This window comes from Triticum urartu, chromosome 7 (genome assembly GCF_003073215.2).
Source record: "Triticum urartu cultivar G1812 chromosome 7, Tu2.1, whole genome shotgun sequence".
In the NCBI taxonomy this organism is placed as follows: domain Eukaryota; kingdom Viridiplantae; phylum Streptophyta; class Magnoliopsida; order Poales; family Poaceae; genus Triticum; species Triticum urartu.
In genome coordinates, this window is record NC_053028.1 from 77346209 (window position 1) to 77364027 (window position 17819).

The window sequence follows — 17819 nt, forward strand, 5'->3', positions numbered from 1 at the left end:
ATGTGGGTAAATGTGGTTCCGAGATCCAGCTCCAGTTGAGTCTACAGTTAACGCGCACTGGCTTGGCTTTATTGTGCCTCTTGTCCCCTGAACAGCAGAATTTGTTACACCTTTTTTCTCCCAACAGTCAGGTGAACAGGGACGCCTACCTGTGCTTCTACTGAAACTTAATGACACTGCTCCTGAAAGGAAGCCCGTTGTTGTAATACTGCACAGCTCTTACAAATGCAAGGAATGGTTGCGTCCACTGCTTGAGGTAAAATTACCTCTCATTTCAACCATACCAGCATGCCCATACGAAGTGCGCATCAATGTTTAACGCTGGTTATTGTTCTTAAAACTTGCTTGCACATTTGCAGGCATATGCCTCCAGGGGTTATATTGCTGTCGCCATCGATTCTCGTTATCACGGTGAAAGGGCCAGCAGCAAGACTACTTACATAGAGGTAATCTACTTACTTCCATTTATGTGCCACCGATTTCATGAAACGTTCGACAACTGTAGTATCCACAGTTGGTCTGATCATCCCTACTTTCATGGTTTAAACACAGGCACTGAATTCAGCTTGGAGGAATGGGGACACTATGCCTTTTATTTTTGACACGGTACCAAATGTTATTTCCACCTGTTACAATTGATGTTTTGATTGTTCTAAGTTCTGTCAACAGTGTTCTTCAATTTGCCCACCAAATACATTTTTTTTAATAAATGGATTGGTTCTGTACCAATAAATGTCAAACCGGACATGTATAGCACATGCCTTTAGTTGGGCTGGCCCAGTGCCATGCCTGGTGGCTGGTGGTCTACTCTTTAACTAACCTGATGGGTAAGCCACTGTTGTTGGTGTTAGTCCAGCTGTACTGGTGCCATAACTGCACTATCTGGGTTGGCACTTCAGTTGAATTCTGGATTTATTCTCCTTGTCTGGTTCTGTCCTTATGATTGTCTTCTACTGTATGCCTTGGTATATCATACTTCAAAACATGTTACGACTGTTTTTTTGCGATACTCAGTGAGGAACATGTGCAGGTGTGGGACTTGATAAAGCTTGGAGATTATCTTAGTGCAAGGGAGGATGTCGATCCCTCTAGGATAGGGATTACTGGTGAATCGCTTGGAGGTATTATAGATCATGATTGCATCATGATACTGAATTAATACGTAGACTTCAGTTTTGGAAAATTTATCTTTTTTATTTGGAGCTGAATACAGGAATGCATGCATGGTTTGCTGCCTTTGTGGATACACGGTACAGTGTTGTTGTTCCAATAATTGGTGTTCAGGTACACACAACAGTAATTTGTCGATATGGGTGCACATAGTTTTGTGATTTGTCCCATCTAAGTAAAGCAATGCTCTTTGGTGGCTACAGGGATTTCAATGGGCAATAGATAATGACAAGTGGCAAGCTAGAGTTGATAGCATTAAGCCTTTATTTGAAGGTTAGATACCATGCATCCTCTTTAAGATTGGGCACACACCATTGAAACATATAGATGACAACTGAAATATACTGTATCAGTTCAGAACATTTACATGTAAGTATCTATGCCGTTTTGTCTTTCCTGTAGAAGCAAGAATTGATTCAGGGAAGAGTGAAATAGATGCAGAGGTTGTGAAAAAGGTGACTATCTGATTTAGTTGACATTTATTTCTGATTGTTCCATTAGAAATGTTTCATGATCGTGTATTGACATATTTTTACCAGGTTTGGGACAAGATAGCACCTGGTATGGCTTCACAGTTTGATGCTCCCTACTCAGTTCCTCTGATTGCACCACGCCCGCTCCTCCTCCTAAATGGTAAAACCAAATCATATTTCTTATTCAGTGCTTCTGCTTCGTCCAATAGTTGTTGCATAACCCAACATATTCAAAAGTCTCACTTCTCTTTTATGAGTTCAATGAGCACTTGTCAGGGCTGGGCTTCCAGCCTTCAGTGTATATTTTTGTTTTATTCTTTTATGGTTGAGGCAGAACTGTTGTTAACCCTTCGTTTGAAAATTAATGTTAATTGAGCATGTTTCTTGCTGCTGGAGCTTCATTTACAAATTACCATGCAGGTGCTGACGACCCTCGTTGCCCAGTCCTTGGTCTACAAGAACCTGCCTCCAAAGCTGCTGAGGCTTACGAAAAAGCTGGTTCTGCAGATAAGTTCAAGGTAACATGCAATCTACTATCTTTTCACCGCTCTTTTGAGGCCACACATGAACTCTCACTAGTTAAAACCTATGAAGACGAGATTTTCTTTAAATATTGTAACGAGCTTGGTTTAATACTCCCTCCATCCAGAATTAACTGTCACTGAAATGAGTGTATCTACACACTGAAACATGTCTAGAACTCTAGATGCACTCATTTAAGCGACAGTTAATTCCGGACGGAAGTTTTACTTCTCAAACTTGTATTCATTTTTGTCAGGCTATATGGCTAAACCTGCTGGAAAAATAATAATTGTTAGTACTAATAATCTTGCATTATACGTACATCAATATGTTTGTAAATTTGTCATTTAAAGGTATTCTCTCCTGGAGGGAGAAAAATCAAGAAGTTCTTCTAATTTAAAGCTATGGATCAATCTGGGCAGTGCTAACTACTAAGATAGCAAACATTTATACAAACCTGGAAAAAGATGAGACTTCAATCCTACAATGTAAAATAATAAGATAAAACATCGGAATTATGCTTTTCAATGGGTTTGGTACAAGTTTAAATACAAACTTTCTCCGGGAAATTTAGATCTGATTTAGGCTTAGAGCTAGCTAACAATGTACTCCTTCCGTCCGGAAATACTTGTCATCAAAATGAACAAAAGGGGATGTATCTAGGCGTATTTTAGTTCGACATACATCCCTTTTTATCCATTTTGATGACAAGTATTTTTGGACGGACGGAGTAATTATCTAACTTGGGCAAAAAAGGGTACGAGATACAGAAATGGGTGCCATCTGGATTTAAAATGCCATTCAAATAAAAGTTGTCTATTTCTTGACATGCAACATGTTTACTTTGCACCATGAGGTGTGGTTCTATGTTTGCCCGGACTTTTTTTGCATGAATCCCAAAGCAATCACAGTGGTTATTCTAAGGGCATATTAGTAATCCTAATTAGATAGGGGCTTCGTAACTCCAAGTGCAAGTGCCCAAAGCAAAGCCCATGCAAGAACGAGTCCACGGTGCCCTCAGCTTCCAATCTGTTCCCCCGTGCGATCTCCTCTTTGAGCGCTGCCGCGCGAGCTCCACGCCCAAGGCCACCACCTGGACTCACTGCAATCCTGCCGCCAGGTCTCCTACCGCATCTCGCCGCGCCTCCAATACTTGGATAAGAAATATGATTAGTTTCTCCTCTGATTGCACCACGTCTGTGCCTTACGCGTCCAACATTGCCACCCATACCCGTGCTGCAACCGTCCGCCTAGTTTCTTCCTGCAACCATCGCCGCCCGGACTCCTTCGACCCGCACGCATCCAGTGCCACAACTGCTGACTCTATCTCTGATCCTCCCTCCCTCCCGTTTTCCAATTCTCATTGCAAGCGCCGACCTGTTTCTAAGCCTGGGTGCCCGAACTCCACTGTTCCATGGCCTCAGAAAGGTGTGTTTCACTTGAATCTATATTTGTTTATATATCAGTAGAAGAAAAAGGAAAACGTCAGTGCACTTAAATTGGAAAATTCTTCTTTGTCATCTGAAGGAGGGCATCGTTTAGTGCCAGTTATTGTTGTTTATTTTTTACTATAATGAATAAGCTTAATCAGTGGGTAGTGGTTTAATATTCTTTACTATAGCTCGAAGAAAAGTGAGACCGAGGATACAGTAGATGCCATTGTTGTTTATTTTATAAATATGCTTCCCCAATTTTGAAAGCCAAAATTCGGAAATTGTTGGATGTACAAAGTGATAATATATTTTAAAAAGGAGTTTTATAACTACCAAATGTTCGTATTTTAGCAATAGGCAAGAACGATCCTTACTTCATTTTAATTATATACATGCATGCATTAAAATGACTAATTTTCCTTTCATGTGCACTCCTACCTCTAATTACATGCATATATGCACTAAAAGACGAAAAGCTGATGTCATGCTAGATTTCCCCCTATTTCAAACTTTAAAATGTTTTGTAGCTCAAACCGTCGCTCCGATTGAAAAACCATTTTCACATAAAAGATTTGTCGCAATGAAACCTTCAAAAGTAGATCCCATGTTGATATGTTCCGACGACTTTTTTTCGGGTCAAAAGTTATCACGCCCATGCTAAATAAGTTACCACGTTTGTGGTATATAAGTTACCATCTTGTTTATATAGAAATTGCCAGGCCATAAAAATGGGGTATATCAGGACCGAGTTATCAGGACCGAGACACATAAGTTATCAGGTCTTCGATGATGAGTTACTAAGTGATTCACACAAAAAAGTTAACGGGGGATATTTCATCAACCCCCCCCCCCTCCATGCCAAAGTTATCAAGACCGAGGTACATAAGTTATCAGGTCAGCGATGTGTGAGTTACCATGCTATTCACATAAACGTTACCAGGAGAATATTTCATCAACCACCCCTGCCCCTCCCCCACTGGAGGAAAAGTTACGAGGACCGGGGTACATAAGTTATCAGGTCTACGATTAGTGAGTTGCCATGCCATTAACATTAAAGTTACCATGGGTACATTTTATCACCCCCTCGCCAAAGTTATCAGCACCGAGGCACAAAGGTTATCAGGTATTCAGGTATATGATGTGTGAACTACCATGCTATTCACGCAAAAGTTACCTGGGGGTATTTCATCAACCCCTCCCCCCCCCCTCCCCCATGTCAAAGTTATCAAGACCGAGGTACATAAGTTATCAGGTCTCAATGTGTGAGTTACCATGCTATTCACATAAAAGTTACCAGGGGATATTTCATCAACCCCCCTCCCCCCGGCCAAAGTAATTAGGACCAGTGTACAAAAGTTGCCAGGTCTATGACGTGTAAGTTACCATGCTATTCACAAGAAAGTTACTGGGAGTATATTTCATCAACCTCCCCCCACCCCGCCTCCTCCGAGGTAGTGGAGGGAGCGGCTTCGCACCTTCTTGATCGCGGGCGAAAACTCCTCCTTGACGGCGAGACGGTGGCGGTGGCGTGTGCATGCGGCCGTACCGGCTGCGTGGCGGGGACGCCAACTCCTCCTTGACCCGGCATCCAATCTAGATGTCGCGGTGGTGCCGGGGTGAGGCTGGCTCCTCCTTCACGTGGCGTCTGACCTGGACGCCATGATTGTGCCGGGGCGAGGCCGACTCCTCCTTCACAGGTCGGAGCGGGGACGTCGGCTCGTACTTCATGCGGTGGTGTGCGCGGGGACAGCAGCTCCTCCTTCACACGCGCCGGCGATGGCTGCGACGGGCCCATGTAATGGAGCGACTGCTCCGTCATTATCTCAACCGAGAGAGCAGCCAATGGAATTAAATAGCAACTCAAAGCAAGATGTTCAACAGAGCTCCCAAAATCAATATATTCACCAAATAACTTCTAAAATTCAAAGGGGTGAATGGACGAGCGTTGTTGGTTCATCGATTCACTAGGTTCGGTTAAAAAATAGTACGTAAGTGCGAAAAAATGGGAAACTGAAATAAGTTGTTTGTGTGCAAACGTAGAAGAGTAAACGAGTTAAATAGCATATTTGGTTTCATTATTTCAAGAGAAAGAATGTAGGTCAGGTGGCTCACTAGCTGAGTAATCTACCTAAGAGGTACACATTCGATTCCTGCTCGTCACGATAGTTTTTGCACTTCAATCAAAGTACGCGAGAAAAACAGAGAAAAGAATATCAAATCAGATCAGAGCTAAGCACATAACAGCGTTAGGTCGGGTGGTTAGCTTGAGGATAGCACGCTCAAGAGGTGGAAGGTTCGAATCCAACGGCAGGATCACTTTTTTGAGAAAAAAATAAAAGCGAGCGACAAGGAGGTGAAGCCCTGGAGCATCATTCGGATCTATTGCCAAGGTCCGAACGTTCGCTCGTTATTTTTGTCGTTTTAAAAAAGATGTTCATGGATGAACTTCTCTCATTTTTAGTATTGATTCATAAAAACTCTTGGTTTTAGATGCATACTAAAAATGAGAGGGGCTCAACCGGGACCGTCTTTGTTAACATATGTTATCACTTTGTACATCGCGGCAACTTCAGCTTTCAAAATAGGGGATGCACATTTAAAAATAAACAGCAATGGCAACAATTGCGTCACTTATTTCCGGATGGATGGAGGGAGTAACAGATTTGATCTGCTCGCAAACCAACTCTATCCAAGAACATAATGAACTTGAAAAAAATCTCCACCTGGAAATGGCTGTGCTGCATGGAGAGGCGATGTCGGTGGCTCATTCAGCCGAGCCTTTTCAGACTCTTCCTCCGTTTTGTATTTAAGCCGGCCGGCCAGCATATTCTTGGAAGCAATGCGCAGAAAACCAACCGATTACTGCTGGTAAGCGATGGGGAGATGGCACTGACCGCCAGCTACACATGCGCCTGGTCCACCGTCTGTTTTGGAAACCAAGCCAGACCTGGACTTTCAATCCAATAATCGTTCTCATTCCAAGGAGAGGACCACCTCTCTCCATGTCCTAAACGCTGAAACCATGTGGGGCTGCGGCGCTCAGGCGCCACATACCAGAACGAGTGGGGAATCGAATGCTCAAATTCTTCTTCACCAATGCGGTAACCCGTAATCATTATCCCCCGATGAAGTATCTTGGCCTGGTTGATTGATGCTTTCTCTGTAGCATAGGTTGCATTGCAACTTTTCCTTTTTAAATTTTTCGCTTTTCAGCTTTATTCCGTTGATAAGTGTCCATCTTCTCCGCGACAAGTGCATGATTGTGTAGATCTAGGAGGATAAGGGCAAAGGTATTATCCAGAAAAACAAAGGTTGGCTTTTTTGGGTCGCTAACAGCATCTTTTATCTGCTGCTGCATGTTCAGTTCATCGCGGAGCCGGGTGTTGGGCACAGGATGACCGCGAGCATGGTGAAGGAAGCGAGCGACTGGTTCGACCGCTTCCTGTAGAAGGCGGTTCCAAATGAACATGGCACCTTGTACCATGCATGCCTAATGAAGTGCATGCCCTCAATAAATTGCCCTCTGATTTGGGTTGCATTCCTGCTGACCGAGACCGGAATCAGTTAGCCCAGCTTGATCATCATTACTTCCACTACCTAATCTCTAATGCTGGTCAGACGTGGAACAGAATTGTGCTCCTGTATTTCTCAAACTGGGAGCGCACAGCTGATCTGTGGGTGGCCGCAGTTTTATCTTGTGCTAGTATCTTGTTTCTCAGACCGTATTTTTTCACGGACTCCGCATTTACCGAACCGTATCTACCGTGTATACGGTCCGTCCGTACGGCGAGTTTCATCAGAAGAAATTAATTTGTCCCCGTGCTCACGTGGTGCCCCGTCGCCCTGCATGAATGAATGAATGAACGAACGAGACGACGAGACTGCTGTGGGCGACATGTCAACGGCTACAGGGGCAGATGGTCCACTGGTATATACTAGTAGTATAATCAGGTGACATGGACCCGGTAGACGTTGGTACAATACTGCTGCTGGTCTGGTCGGTGTGGCCGGGCCAACGTACGCGTGAGCTGCGTGATGCGTCGGAGTCGGCATTTAGAGCATCTCCAACAGGCGCCCAACGCGCCGCGCGTTAAAAACGGATTTGACGCGCGTCCATTGCTTGGTTTGGTGTGGCGTGCAGCGTTTGCTTCAGCAGCCGCGCTGAAAGGCCGCGCGCACAGCTTCAGCAGGCGTGGTAAAATGCAGCGCGTACTCATTCTACAATATTTTTTAAATTAAAATTACATAGATAAAAAATGATACAAAGATATTTTACATCGGTGAAACTACTACGGCATAGATAGATAGATAGTTCGACACACATAGATAGATAGATAGATAGATACTAGGGCATAGATAGATAGATAGAAACTACCATGGCATATATAGATAGAAAACTACTTCAAGCCGCTACCATCACCATCATCACTCTCGTCGGTGTTGTCCGAGGTTAAGAGCCATATGTCGTCCCAACGTTCATCGTCCGAGGTGAAGAACGACCTCCCACCTGCGGAGACGATGTCCCACTGCTCGTTCGCCACTGCCTTCCGCTGACGCCGGTCCGCCCGCTCCGAGCGGCGCCTTGCCGTCCTCTCCGCCCAGTAGGCACGCTCGACGTCGACGTCCTCTGGGTGACGACGACGCCACTCCGCCATGGCTCGCTCGTCCTCGGCGACGAGGAGACGGCGCTGCCGCCGAGAGTGGTCGGCACGGTCCATGTCCGTGATGAGACGCGGCGGAGGGGCGAGGCGCTGCGCCTCCTCGCGCGTGAAGACGTCCCGGAAATTCATCTGCGACCGGGGCCTCTCCAAGCGCCACGCCGCCGCGTCGTACGCGCGGGCCGCCTCGCGCGCGCTCTGAAACGTCCCGAGGCCGAGCCGGACGTCGCCGGACCGTATCTCGACGGAGTACCAGCCGTTGGGGCGCTCGCGGACGCCGCGAAAGCCCGAAGCACCCCGGCGGCGCGGCGGCATGGTAACGCGGTGGTGACGCAGAAAGCGGCGAAGCGACGAGGTTGCGAGGAGGAAGGCGCGTGGCTGTTCTGTGCGCGTGGCGAAGCGCGGGACTTTATAAACGCGCGTGAAGCGGCGCGCCAAATCTACCGTGCCGCTTTCTCCCTCGCGCGCGCAAACGCTTCCCGCGTGCGGTAACTTTCCGTCACCGCTGAAGCGTGTGAAACCAACCGACGCGCGCAAAAAACTGCTTTTACCACGCGGGCACGCGTTTTGGGACGCCTGTTGGAGATGCTCTTATACCGGTACTCTCCAGCGGAATCGCAAGCCGGCACGCCGTCGCGAGCGTCTCCAGGACTTTCCTACTTGCCGTATTATTTTATTTTATCTTGACGTGAAAGCAGTCACGGGGACGTGGTCGTTTTCTTGCATATTTTATTGTCGAAAAAGAGCGAGCACGTACTGTATAGACGACACTGGCCCTCATGATGCGCAATGCATACGTGTTCACGAGGTGGCGCGTCTCCTAACCACACACACTACTACACTAGAATGGCTAAGGCTGAGGTTTGCGTAAAATTTTCGATCTATTCATTGATAACAGTACAGCGAGCACAAAAGATATTAAATATTATATCCGTAGACATCTAGCGACGACTGTAAATACCGAAGTGAGCGAAAGACGCGCCGCCGTCATCACACCTCCCTCGCTGGAGCCGGGCGAAACTCGTTGTAATAGACAGTCGAGAAATCATTATGCTAAGGCCCCATGAAACCAGCGCACCAAAAAAAAAACCGCCGCCGATGAAGAGAAGTATAGATCGAAAAAAATCCAACATAAAGGCACACCAACATTGACGAGCGAAGACCGGATCTGAGCGGATCTTGCAAAGACAACCACTGACCGAATTATGCGAGATCCATCGAAAAGACACCTTCACACACCCTCCGACGCACACCGCCGGGATGGGGGCCAAGACTGGGGATAGAAGCAACTTTTTTTTTATAATTATACTCCCTCCATTCTGAAATGCTTGTCGGAGAAATAAATGCATTCAGACCTATTTTAGTTCTAATTACATTTGTTTTTATTATTTTTTTGACAAGTATTTCGGGACGAAGGGAACATGCATTTAACAGGTGAGCACCCGGATTAGAACCTGGGTCAAATCTTTCCCTTTCGCGCACCGTTTTGTTCAAAGTTCTTGGTGCGCGGAAGGCATCAAAGCGCCGAGAACGGACCCACGCTGTCTCGAGCACATAGTGGGAACGCTTCTCAACCACGAATTACTGTACATATACCAGATTATAACTATTCAATTTAATTAGAAGAAGATCTAGTCTAGAGTCTAGAATGAAAACAAGAGCAAATCAGGACGGCCGACGAACGAGTAGTGTGTTGGCGGGTCATGCTCCGGCGCATTCGTCGTCCGGGCAGTGGGCGGCGCGTCGCTCTGACGCCGGGAACGTCCACGGCGCAACGGACGGCTTGATATCTACATACATGGTCTGTTGCGAGGTCATTTTCCGGCCACCCTTAATTATTCATTCTCCTCTGCGTGCACACAAGATGCTTTTAGTTAGTTAGATATCCTCCGTGCTGTGCTGTCCATGCATAACTCGCCACGCTAATTCCCTTCTTGTCCCGTTCCGCCCCCAGCTAATTCGATCAACCACGCGTGCTTGATAATGGGTTGTACAACATGATACTCCTACATACACAATATACACCGACATTTCCGTTGGTCTCGTTCACCTCACCATTCATATGTACTCCGTCTGTTTCTTAATATAAGTCTTTGTAAAGATTTCAATGTAGACTACTCCCTCTGTAAACTAATATAAGAGCGTTTAGTAATTAATATAGAAGTGTTTAGATCACAAAATGTAGTAATCTAAATGCTTTTATATTAGTTTACGGAGGGAGTACATACGGAGCAAAATGAGTGAATCTACACTCTAAATTACGTCTATATGTAATATACATCCGTATGTACTTTATATTAAGATCTATAAAAAGACTTACATTTAGGAAAGAGGGGAGTATGTCGCAATCAATTAATTAGTTGATACTATAAAATACGAATTTCGGCTAAATAACACCGAAAACGTTATATCGATGAGCTGTATAGTATAGACGTTAGACGGGATCTATACTATACACGACGTGCCACCGATGAATGGGAGATCTTAATTATTGGAACTAGATCACAAATAAGAGATACACTCGGTCCGGCGCAACAAATCCATCCATGATGGCGATGCTACTAAGACAAGGTGGCAAAGGCGAGTTAAACTAATGCTAGAGTACTTAGCCTGGATAGCCATCACCGACACACGGCACACAATGGCGAAAGCTTTACCCAAAAGTGACATCCAATCCAAGAGCCCGATTTTCTCGCCAGTGCGGAGAAAAGGCGCCCGAGCATCGCTCTCCCACTCACTCGCACGTCCCGGTCGCTTCCACCCAGCGGGCTGATTGCTTAGCAGCGCGCGCGATTGCTCATCCGTACGCAAATCGAAGCAGCGGTTAACGTAGACACTCCACGCAGAGTTCTCAGACACGAAGTGAAATGAATCTCGTGCAGGCAAGGCAACAACCGGACGGTTTATTTCCCGGTTTGTCCAACCAACGTGTCGGCTTCGCGAAAGGGACCGGACGGTTTTTGGGGGGTCTCTGTCAGTCCCGGTCTCCCCATGCATTGGTCGATCGGACTCCTTTCGGAAGTTTCACTTGTCGATCGATGTGCGCACTGCACCTACTTACTTATATTGTTCATATTTTTGTGGCACCATTATAAGAATTAGAAAGCTTTCCTTTTAGACTTATATGTTCCTTCTAGCTCTAGGATATATATAGTGCTATCAACACTACAATATTACTCCCTCCGTTCTGAATTACTTGTCGCATGTATGAATGTATCTAGATACATTCATTTCTGCGACGAGTAATTTGAAACGGAGGGAGTACATTTCATTTGTTGTGCCTACTTGCACTATCTTAGGATATCTCCCCGCGCTGTTTGGAGATGGGCATTACGCGGATTAGATAGCTTCGTTTAGAGTGTTCTTTTTTTAATTGTTACTTCTAGTTCTAGGATATCAACAACTTACAGAATATTGGATTGCACATGTATCTACCATGCCACTGTTTTTCAAGACCATGTTCAGCCCACGTTTCGACAAACTAACAAAAACGGAAACTTGTTGTGCATTCACAAGGTAACTTAAGTTTGATGCCAACCATGAGAAGATATCTTTTGTTTCTTTAGATTTCGAGGTAAAATTTTGCCAGATGACTTGTGTCTATGGTTGGAAAAGACTTACCAATCAAGGGAGGAACATGATATATGCAGAAGGCTGCCCTATTGGTTCAAGATTGTATAGTATAAGTGGACTAGTCTATCGTGCCATATTCGTCAATCTGTTAGCTGATTTGGCCTCGCACAATATAATGCTTCCATGTTTCACCAGGCACTTGATCAACCCTAAAAATTCAAGAGAACCCCTCTTTGTACAATAAACTGTGTATCAAGCAAGATTTTGATCGCAAATGGATTGATCGACCATAGCTTGACTAGTAGAATGCTAGCAGGTTTCCCAAACTCCTCTGATATCAATAAACTTCAACTTCCATATTAACCATTCCTGCAAAAAAAACTTCCATATTAACCAAAAAGAAAAAAAAACTTCAACTATAGCGATTTAAACGAACAGTGTGAAGATGTTGCGTTCACATCTTGCACTGTGAATTTAGAAATGACTCAAAACATGACGTGAAGATCATGAGAGATAAAGTCTTTGGAGTAAATCGGTTCAAGATCCCGAAGTTAGAAAATAGTTATCACTCAGGAAAGGCACATGATTCATCAATCCATCAAGAAAATTGACCTCACATTTTTTCACTATTCACCAGAAGCTTAACCAGCCTTGAAAACACAAGAAAATCCTTCTTGTCGAAGAGGATTGGGTGTCAAAGGGAGACTCGAATCATAAAGTAAGTGATCGACTAGCAGAGAGCCAAAAATTCCCTGCTTGACTGAGATATGCCCATTTGAATCGTACAATGGGGCCGGAAGTGCATATTACTAGAGGAAATGTTTTCTCAAGGCAACCTAAGCTCCACTCGTAATGACTGTCATTGCATTCTATAGTAAACCAAGTAAGTTTCCACTACGGTCCAATATAGGGTTTGCACCGATAGTGCAAAACCTTAACGTATACGTATGGCATTGTGAATGTCGAGCCAAGTGCCAACTAAGAGATAAACTCGAGATGTGGAAATGACTCGAAACATGACGCATAGAGCATATGAGAGATAAAGTCTTTGAAGCAAACCGGTTCAAGATCCCGAAGTTAGAAAATAGTTATCACTCAGGAGAGGAACATGAAATGTGGAAGGCTATCCCACCAGTCTACATCAATCCGTCCATCAAAGTGACCTCACATTTTTTCACTATTCACCAAAAGTTTGATTAGCCTTGAAAACACAAGAAAATCCTTCTTGTTGAAGAGGATCGTGCATCAAAGGGAGACTTGAATCATAAAGTAAACGATAGACTAGCAGAAAGCCAAAAGGATTCTCTAATTGAATGAGGTATGCCCATTGGAATCGTAATAATGGAGTTGGAAGTGCATATCACTAGAGAAAATGTTTTCTCAATGCAACCCAAACTCCACCCATGATGGCTATCATTGCATTCCATAGTAAACCAAATAAGTTTCCATTACCGTCCAATATAGGCTTTGCACTGACAGTGCAAAACCTTAACGTGTATGCATGGCATTGTGAACGTCGAGCCAAATGCCAACTAAGAGATAACTTGGATGGCATGGAAATGTCTCGAAACATGACGTAGAGAGCACGAGAGATAAAGTTGACTTTGGTGCAAACCGGTTCAAGATCTTGAAGTTAGAAAAATAGTTATAACTCGGGAGAGGAACATGAAACGTGGAAGGCTATCACACCAGTCTACATCGAGCCATATTCATCAACCTGTCTAGCGAATTGACCTCACATAACTGTGTCACCATTCACCAGAAGCTTAATCAAGCTTGAAACACACGAGAAAATCCTTCTTGTCGAAGAGGATTGTGTATCAAAGAGAGACTAGAATCATAAAGTGAAAGATCGACTAGCAGAGAGGCATGAGGATTCCTGAATTGAATGGGATATGCCCATTGAAATTCTTACTCATGGAGTCAGAAGCGCATATGCCACTAAATAAAATGCTTTCTCCGCAAACCAAAACTCCACTTGTAATGATTGGCATTTCACTCCATATAGTAAACCGAGTAAGTTTCAACCATGGCCCAATATATTTTGCTTCCACCAACAGTGTGAACAACATCTACGTGTACTCCTGACATTACGAATGTCGAGCCAAAACACCAGCTAAGGGATAACTTGGACGATGTGGAAATCACTCGAAACATGACGCCGAGAGCACGAGAGAGCTATCCGGGGATAGAGATCCCACCGGACGATACATATAAGACTCATCGACGCAAACACCACGTACCCTATGCGGTAGGTGTCGCCGAACCCCAACATCTGCATCGATCGATGCATACATGCACGACTTAAGATGGAAAAAAAGAGATGGATGTGTGCATGCTAGCTCTTTTGTGTCTGCGAGCCCCAACCTCTGCACCGATCAACACACACGACTTAAGATGGACGCGTGCAAGCTAACTCTTTCACGTCGCCAAGCCCCAACCTCTGCATCGATCGACACACAGAGCTTAAGATGCACGCGTGCAAGCTAGCTCTTTTGCATCGTCGAGCCCCAAGCTCTGCACCGATCGACGCACACGATTTAAGATGGACGCGTGCACGGTAACTTTTTTTAGAAGGAGAGTGTGTGGAAAGGGCTTTGGTGTGTGAGCGGAGGCTGGGTGAGACGCACGCGCGGCCTCGGTCCCGGCGCGGGAGGAGACATACATTCTCTGCGCTGCCGACACTCCAATAAACCATTCACCCCACGGCGTCCGCCGTGAAAGCAAATCGCACCACCACCACCTACCTACTGCCCCGATCCATCCATCACCTGCTCCCCGCACGCGCACGCGCCACCGCACACCGCCGCCACGCCGCAGAGGATCCCGCGCGCGGAGGTTGGCCCGGCCCTTTCCGGCGCGTTACCGCTCCGTCCCCCTCTTTCTTTTAGTGCTCCCTCCCCTGCCACTGCTCCACTGCACCCCACCCCCCACCCCCCACCCCCGCTCTGCCTCCACCTCCCCGCCGCCCCACCACCACCACCTTCACTCCCCTGCCGCCGCCTCCCGGAGCTCTCATCTGCTTCCTCCCGCCGCAGGTACGATCCGGCCGGGCCGGAGCCCAAAACCCTCCCGCAGAGCCGCTCCGCTTCCCGTTTCTTTCCATTTTCGCTCTTCCGGTTTTCTTGATCGTGGGCGCTCGCCGGTGGCTCGGGCAGGATTCAAGTCGGTGGAGATGATGCACGGCAAGTCGGACTCGGACATCACGAGCCTGGCGGCGTCGTCGCCGCCGCGGTCGCCGAAGCGAGGTGCCGCCGGCGGCGGCGCCTACTACGTGCAGAGCCCGTCGCGGGACTCGGCGCACGACGGCGGGGGCGCGGGCGGGTACAAGTCGTCGTCGATGCAGGCGACGCCCGTGTACAACAGCCCCAACGAGTCCCCCTCGCACCCGTCCTACGGCCGCCACTCCCGGGCCTCCTCCGTCAGCCGCTTCTCCGGCATCCTCCGCGGCGGCAGCGGGCGCAAGGGCGGCGGCGGGGGCGGGGGCCTCAAGGCCGTGAACGCCAAGGGGTGGCCCGAGTGCAGCGTCATCGAGGAGGAGGGCTCCTACGAGGGCCTCTCCGGCGGCGACAGCGGCCTCTCCGGCCGCTGCAAGCTCGCGCTCGCCTTCGTCAGCTTCCTCCTGCTCTTCACCGTCGTCTGCCTCATCGTCTGGGGCGCCGCCCGCCCCTACGAGCCCGACGTCCTCGTCAAGGTAGCACACCCGTATCCATATCCATTCATCTCGTGCACCCACCCTGCTTGTTTCACTTCCTCAGCACACTCTGAACTGAATTTTTCCTACACGATAATATGACATGAATTCAAACATCAATTGCTCCAGTTTCACTTGTGACTCCGGGTAGATTGAATTTAAACACCAACTACATCACTAATTTAATTCAAATCTCCTGGTAGAATGGTCAGCAAAGACTCCGAATTGTGCAGGCAAAATTTGTGCTGGTAGATCCATTTGAGCTCTGTTTTCTCTAGAATCGGCGCTTATTCACCGTGGCTCCTTGCTCTGAACTCGAAATCAAAGGGTATTTATCTTTTTACCATTAGTAGTGTAAATCATGTTAATCTAAGGCAAAGCGCCGCTGACTGAAGAAGAGCCAAATCAGCTGAAACAGCTTCGCTGGGCATTTTCCGACCCCCTCTTCGAAAAACCAAACTCCGTTGGAATTTAGTGATAGGCCACTAAATAAGTATACTTACTACATAGAGAAAGAAACATAAAACAATGACCACGAGGCAAAATAATTTATTACATTTTTCTTCTGTTTTTTGATAGAGATGTTGTCGGCTGCCACTGCAGTCAGCCCAGCTTGTCGACTGTCTCACTCACATTTCCAAACCTCCCCCTGTTCACAAAAAAGTTTTACAGTAGTTATAAAACACAGTACAATGTACCTTTGTACTATTCTGGTACGGTGAACTTGTGCTGCGGATCTGAATTTCTCAGTATGAAGGTTCTGTAAAAACTGTTCTACTACTAACCAAGAACTTCTTTTTACTCTGTTTTTGCGCAGAGCATAGCCATGGACAACTTCTATGCCGGAGAGGGCACAGACCACAGTGGGGTTCCAACCAAGATGGTCACGCTGAACTGCTCCCTGAACATGATTGTGTACAACCCTGCGTCAATGTTCGGAATTCATGTCTCTTCGGGCCCTGTTCGCCTGCTCTATTCGGAGATCGCCATCGGGGTCGGACAGGTATGCCCATCATCAGCATCCCCTGCCCCTTTTTGGTTTCTGGGTAACAGCCTAGAGAGAGGTGTTGTCGGCGCTTCTTCTTCCTGGCAAGTCATTTGTCCATTTCTGAATAATGGTGCTCCACATCTTACCATGTGGAGTATGTGAACAGCTTGAGTGGTGAATAAGCCATACTCATTTTACCTCTGCATTTCACCACTCAAGTGAAGGGTGAATTTGCAAACTGCATTCAAATACTGAATCCTTGAAGCATTTTCCAATATGTTGTACTCTTGTTATCCTTCTCGGAGTATCGGATCGAAGGTCCTGCAGATTTAAACTAGAAAAGGCAGTAAGTTTGAGTCAAGAAAGGGGGATGGGCATTTAGTATAAAGAGTAGCAGGATAGTATGTTCATCAAGATATGTGATGTACTGGTTTGACTCACAATCACTGGCAAATTCAAGAATCTGATGTTAACACCTCTCCTATGAATGCAGGTTCACAAGTACTACCAACCGAGCAAGAGCCACCGGCTGGTGTCGGCGGTGATCCACGGCGAGAAGGTGCCCCTCTACGGCGCGGGGGGCGGGCTCTCGCTGTCGGGGAACGACGTGACGGTGCCGCTGACGGTGGACTTCGAGCTCGTCTCCCGGGGGTACGTCATCGGCAAGCTGGTGCGGGTGACGCACAAGGTGCACGTGACGTGCCGCATCACCGTCGACGCCAAGAGGGCGAGGACCAGGATCCCAAAGAAGGCATGCGCCGTGTACAAGGCCTGACTCCGGCGAACCATTTTCCTGCTCCTGCAGCTAAAAAGCCTGTATTTACTGTTCTGCTGAAGAACAATAAACATGTACTAGCAGTATATATAAGGAACCTGTTTCAGCTTCGGTTTTGTTTATATAAGTTACTCTCTTGCGCGGCGGTGGTTTTGTCTATGAGGCAGTGGTTGTACCTATGTGTGGTGTTAGGGTTTGGTTGGTTACAAGATGGTAGTGATGGCATCCTGTCTGCAACTTCGCATCTAGGTTGAGAGAGTAGGATTGGTTTTGTTGGATCATGTTTTCAGAGAAACTCCATCATTTTTCAGGAAGTAAAAAGATCCATCCGGGTAGCTAGAGAGCCACATGGATAGTTCAATGTGCTCATCAGCGCCTGTCCCGAAGATGGATTCTGGGTCTGGTCACCTCACTTGGAGAAGTTACATCATTCGGCGTTTGTTTTCGAGCCAAAACTGCTCCACACACGAAGAGCTTTGGATTCAATCGTCGGCTGCAAATCGTCCAAATAATGTCGTCTGGATAGAGCCTTG

General features: G+C 46.6%; 3 protein-coding genes across 3 annotated transcripts in view; 2 read left to right on the forward strand and 1 right to left on the reverse strand.

The window, feature by feature from the left end:
* Nucleotides 1–7424, forward strand: part of LOC125518417 — a 10807-nt gene extending 3383 nt beyond the window's left edge. The window contains exons 8-13 of the mRNA XM_048683266.1: nt 1214–1284; nt 1374–1443; nt 1573–1625; nt 1710–1803; nt 2064–2161; nt 6963–7424. Coding sequence (XP_048539223.1) covers nt 1214–1284; nt 1374–1443; nt 1573–1625; nt 1710–1803; nt 2064–2161; nt 6963–7046 — 470 coding nt within the window. The 3' untranslated portion in view covers nt 7047–7424. The remainder of the gene's footprint in view (nt 1–1213; nt 1285–1373; nt 1444–1572; nt 1626–1709; nt 1804–2063; nt 2162–6962) is intronic.
* A 571-nt stretch (nt 7425–7995) lies between these two features.
* LOC125518414 (ethylene-responsive transcription factor ERF105-like) lies at nt 7996–8571 on the reverse strand. The gene has a single exon (XM_048683265.1). The coding sequence runs from the start codon at nt 8569–8571 to the stop codon at nt 7996–7998; it is 576 nt and encodes a 191-aa protein (XP_048539222.1).
* Nucleotides 8572–14706: 6135 nt separating this feature from the next.
* On the forward strand, nt 14707–17445 carry LOC125522358. Its single transcript, XM_048687422.1, has 4 exons — nt 14707–14867; nt 14988–15523; nt 16341–16526; nt 17005–17445. Exons 2-4 carry the CDS (start codon nt 15005–15007, stop codon nt 17284–17286), a joined length of 987 nt encoding a protein of 328 aa, XP_048543379.1. The 5' UTR covers nt 14707–14867; nt 14988–15004; the 3' UTR covers nt 17287–17445.
* The last annotated feature ends 374 nt before the right edge of the window (nt 17446–17819 follow it).

Coding starts and splice junctions, on each gene's coding strand:
- LOC125518414 (XM_048683265.1), bottom strand. CDS start 8,571: ATGCCGCCGCGCCGCCGGGGTGCTTCGGGCTTTCGCGGCGTCCGCGAG.
- LOC125522358 (XM_048687422.1), top strand. CDS start 15,005: ATGATGCACGGCAAGTCGGACTCGGACATCACGAGCCTGGCGGCGTCG. Junction 15,524..16,340: donor AGCCCGACGTCCTCGTCAAG/GTAGCACACCCG, acceptor GTTTTTGCGCAG/AGCATAGCCATGGACAACTT. Junction 16,527..17,004: donor TCGCCATCGGGGTCGGACAG/GTATGCCCATCA, acceptor CTATGAATGCAG/GTTCACAAGTACTACCAACC.